Source organism: Saccostrea cucullata, unplaced genomic scaffold (assembly GCF_032062105.1).
Source record: "Saccostrea cucullata isolate Sc308-1 unplaced genomic scaffold, CSIRO_AGI_Scuc_v1 ctg4866, whole genome shotgun sequence".
NCBI lineage: Eukaryota > Metazoa > Mollusca > Bivalvia > Ostreida > Ostreidae > Saccostrea > Saccostrea cuccullata.
In genome coordinates, this window is record NW_026930448.1 from 2,430 (window position 1) to 7,509 (window position 5,080).

The 5,080-nt window shown below is 33.8% G+C and overlaps 1 protein-coding gene across 1 annotated transcript; it reads left to right on the forward strand.

The window, feature by feature from the left end:
- The first annotated feature begins 875 nt into the window (after window positions 1-875).
- LOC134228608 (uncharacterized) lies at window positions 876-4,522 on the forward strand. The gene is made up of 3 exons (XM_062710273.1): window positions 876-972; window positions 2,257-2,476; window positions 4,323-4,522. Exons 1-3 carry the CDS (start codon window positions 893-895, stop codon window positions 4,443-4,445), a joined length of 423 nt encoding a protein of 140 aa, XP_062566257.1. The 5' UTR covers window positions 876-892; the 3' UTR covers window positions 4,446-4,522.
- Window positions 4,523-5,080: the final 558 nt, after the last annotated feature.

The following is a 5,080-nucleotide window of genomic DNA, read 5'->3' on the forward strand; positions in this document are numbered from 1 at the left end:
AATATAAATAAAATTCATTTCGTTGTTTACTTGCTAAAAATACTCATAGATCACGTGACTAGGTAACTATAAATACAGCATTCTTTATCGACTCTCGCTATAACCTCGATACACGTATATTCACGCTGAAATAATGAAATTTCAGGAAAATGATTTATTATCTGTCGAAATATCGATTTATGCAAGTTTAGTTAACTGAAGTATATATGTGTAAATAAATATAATAAATTTGAATGTTGATTAAAGGTTGTAGCGAGTAGCACTCCTAAAATGGTCATTCTTGTTATTACTTAAATAGAATTAATTTATATTCGGACGAACAAAGTGAGGGAGAATATAAATAAGAGATATGAAAGCCCTATCCTTCCCATTAAAAAGTTATGATCAAGGTAAAAAAAAATTTGGTGAGACGGAAAGAGAGTCCCTCGCTTTTGCGAAAGCAAGGGACAATAATACACATGAACATGAAGCTTTTTAGTTCTTTAAAAACAAAACAACTTCTAACAAGATTTTGGATTATAGTGTTTGGGGTTTTTTCTTATCAGTCTCTGTGTGTGTACTAGACAGAAAGTTCTATCGTTAAAATGATAAATGTCCTCTCTGTGTGTATACAGGTGTACAATGCACAAAAAGTATTAAGTTCTTTCTAAAAGAAAATTTGCAATAGTGTAAATTTACATTTTTTGCATACTTTTATATAAACCTAATAATGTAAAATTTATGATTTAATACAAACTATTGATGTCAATATTTATTCATTTTTGAGTCCTTTGGGGTAAACCGAGGCACTCCACCACTCGATACACTTCGGCCATTTAGTACATCTCCAATAGAGCGACGGAATTATCCGAAGTTTTCCGAATGTTACTCTGAAGGACAAGTAAATTATAAAATGGTAACACCAGCTAGAAAACGGAGATGGTTAGAGAAAGATTATATTCTCAATGAGAAGGTCAATAAAATTCAACCCATGTAAGTTTTATTTATTAATATTTTAGCGATATTGTTTTGTGTGCATCATGATATTACTGATAGTCCAAATTTTCTCTATTTTCTATTTCTCGCTATTCATTTGATTTATATGCATGTTTGAAAGGTAGAAATGTAAGAAAATAAATTGATTATCTCAATTAATTGTAAATACTACAAACTTTTGATTTGAAAATGGTTTATAACCATGATAGCATGTATTTTAAACTGTTTAAAGGGGCCTGGGCTGGATTTTTCATTGTTTAGGACACAATTTCATTGTTTACAGTTTTCATTAATATTTCATTCAAACGATTTGAATTAACATAAATACTAGTAATCTAAGAATTCAATGTCTACAGCATTCTTCTCTATGATAAACAAATCAGGGATTTTCCAGTTTCCACTGCCCCGTGTGAGGCCGAATATGGTCCCATCCCCATTTGCAAAATCTGTTTTTTCCAAAAATGAACAGCATGTGTTCAATGTTTGAAAAATTTATTATTGTAAAACAAACATGGTCAGGTTTGAACTCTGAATTAAATGAACAAAATTTTGTGCGCAATAAATATATACAGTTTTTTCATTGGGTGGCACTGTAGCTCTCCGGTCTGTCAATATAATTTTTCAGAGAGCTACAGTTCTGCAGCTAATTTCAATGTGAAAATGCTCTAACAACAAGTATGTCATGACATTATTTAGGAAATTTTGTAAAATATGAGCTTTAATAAAATCAGTGTCCCAGTTCCTTATAGTCCTACCACACAACACGGTACATCAAGTTCAGGTAATTTCCAATCTTATTAAAATAAAAAAGTCAGGTAATTTCCAATCTAATTAAAATTAGATCTTTGATCTTTGATTGCGATCAAACTGGAACCGATGAAAGATCTAATTTTAATTAGATTGGGTCATTTCATTGCAATAATCTGTTCACTCTGAGAGGTTTGTCCCATCTTCTCAACACTGTGTACTTAATGTTTATGTAAGCAAGTCTTTTGATCATTGGGGGGCTCACCAGAATTCTCACTAGGATTTATTTTGCTAACTTGAGTCCCAGGACTTCAAGTTTCCTAGAAAGTTGAGTTCAAGCTATATTTAAAGTGTCCCAGAAAAATTATATGACACGGTTTGACACCACATTATCTGAATATATTTTTCCGCTCTATCATACCAAATTTGTTAACTCCCATTAAAAATTTCAAATCTCCGTCCTTTTACAATCTGAGTTATACTCTCATTTCTTAAACTGCTTGACTATTTAATTGTTTCATTTTTTTCTTCCAGATATATGATCAATGGATTGTACCCAGTTTTTCAAGTTCCCCACCCATTTCGCCAATACTTTAGAATAGGTCTGCTTCACCATATTGGATACCATCAGCCCTGTTTGACTTTTTACAAAGATTTTTTCAAATGTGCTTTTGAAGTGGGCAGACCTTTAGAGTATGAGGAATGCTATAAGGAGCTTCAGGATATGAGGGAATGTGAGACAAGATATAAAACGGTAAGTTTTTATACCCCATGCAACAAGTTGCGTGAGATATTATGTTTTTGACCCGTCAGTAGTCAGTCCGTCAGTCCTGTTCTTTTGTCAGCGCAACTCCTTATAAACCACTGTACCAGAGCTCCAGATAATTTTTTACCCCAAAGTGTATTTACTCCCTGATTTTCAAATCAATGCAGATTTTGATTTTCAGCAAAATGATTGAAGAGTATTTTGTTTATATAGAAATGTTTTGGCCTTTATTTTGAGCTTGTAATCGAAGTATGAGTTTTTGAAGAGGGAAAAACTTCAAAAATCAGTTCCTGTATTTATTTAAATAAATTTTGTAAATAACAACAAGACTTTGGACTAAGATTTTCAGGTCAACACTGTAAGATAGACTTTTGTATCAGTAAACTGAAAGAATCTTCGTTAATATGGTAAGTTGAGAGAGATGAAAAATTGGCTATGAATCCATAATAAAAAAAAGGTTATAGTGCATAGTCTCTCTACATGGAAATTGATTTTAATTTAAACATTCTTCCTCCCAATGGAGATCAAACTCGTGTCATTACTAGAATATTCCTGGTCAGGACAAAAGGTGTACTTCATCAAACAAAACCTCAATTCGTATCATTAAGTAAAATTCAGACTTTCGTGGTGTTCCTTTATAATTTTTCCGGGAATTTCACAGCTCTGCTTTTACAAACTTAGATTTTGGACCATATTTTGAATATAGAGATGAACAGTTTGTCAGCGCAACTCCTCATAAACTGCTGAACACAATTTTGTCAAACTTTGCAGATATTTAGGACACAATGTGTAGATGTGCATATTACCAGGAAATTCTGATTCCTTTATTTTTTCTGGGAATTTTAGCACTTCGACTTTTGGGGGAGCATGGGGTATGAGAGCTTGCTCACTTTTTCTTTAATTATACCCCCCGCAAACGAAGTTTGGGGGGGTATATAGGAATCACCTTGTCCGTCTGTCCGTCTATCCGTCCGTCCGTCTGTCTGTGCAAACGTGTCCGGTTCATATCTTCCATACAGAGGGACATTAGAATCTACTACTCCACACAAAGATTGCCCATGACCTAAGGGTGTGTCATGACCTTGACCCAAGGTCATTTGTGGAAGTTCAAGGTCACTGGAAGAAAAATTTCATAATTCGTGTCCGGTCCATATCTTTCTTATGGATAAACTTGGTAGGTTCTCATTTCACACAAAGATTGCCCATAGCCCAAGGGTGTGTCATGACCTTGACCCAAGGTCATTTGGGGAAGTTCAAGGTCACTGGAAGAAAAATTTCATAATTCGTGTCCGGTCCATATCTTTCTTATGGATAAACTTGGTAGGTTCTCATTTCACACAAAGATTGCCCATAACCCAAGGGTGTGTCATGACCTTGACCCAAGTCATTTGGGGAAGTTCAAGGTCACTGGAAGAAAAATTTCATAATTCGTGTCAGGTCCATATCTTTCTTATGGAAAAACTTACTTCTGAAAAACCCAGCGGGGGGTATTTTGTCCCGTTTGGACAGTTCTGGTTTCTATTGTTTTTTACTGTGATTAAGCCATTCCGATAAAACTTCAGGGCTCTCACACCATGCTAGGTACGGATTATTTTCATCTGGATGAACAAGATTCTACTTTACAAAACTAGAAAAGCATAAGCTGACTTGTGGAACACATAAATGGTCTTGTCACTCAATAGGTCTTGTTCCCCAAGCCAGTTAAACAAATTGTAATTAACTTTAGGTTTAGCAGATGAGATACTTCTAATGTGACTAAAAATACATTATAGTATAATTAAAAAATGTATGAAAACTATAAAATATAGAACTTTATGTTTTTTTTCTTTTCAAGTATCATCGAATGAAGGTGCTTCACCAGAAGAGGAATGACCAAGGCCTGGATTATCTGGATCTTCCTCCCAGGCATTTATTTTCCAGACCTCAGCTTACATTCAGGAAAGACACGAAGAACTGAAAACATGTATTATGTGGACTCTAAATTGTGTGAAAAAATGTTGAATTTACCTTAAATAAATGCAGTTATAAATATTTGATTATGTTGATATATATTTCTTTTAGGGATGACAATCGATTGCAGAATTGCTTATCAAGATATACATTTTGACATTTTCTTTTCAAAGGCTAAAAAGACGTTAGAAGTTACATTCTGTTTACAGTAAAACTCGGTTATAGCGAAGTCCTGGGGACCTGTGAATTTAATTCGCTATATCCGTAATTCGTTATATCCGTATAACGAATTTGTATAAACATAATAGCGAGTTCGCAATATGAATGTTTTCCTTCAAGTATTATGTTAGGGAAGCAAATATTAGGCCAACATTTTTTTATTTACCGTTTTACGGGAGCGCCGACCCTAATTTTGGCTAAAATGAAATAAAAATAAAAGTTTCTTCAAGTTTTATTTTTGTTTCTCCCGCCGATACTGTAGAGGCTCGCCGATAGCTTATTTATGGTCACTGAAAAAATAAAAGAAATGTCAACAAATTTTTTACAAGCCTTTCAAAACGTCAATTTTTGATAGAGTAAATATGCCCCAATCACAGTTGACAAAACATTTATTTGCAGTTTCCATGCAATTTGAAGCGTGGA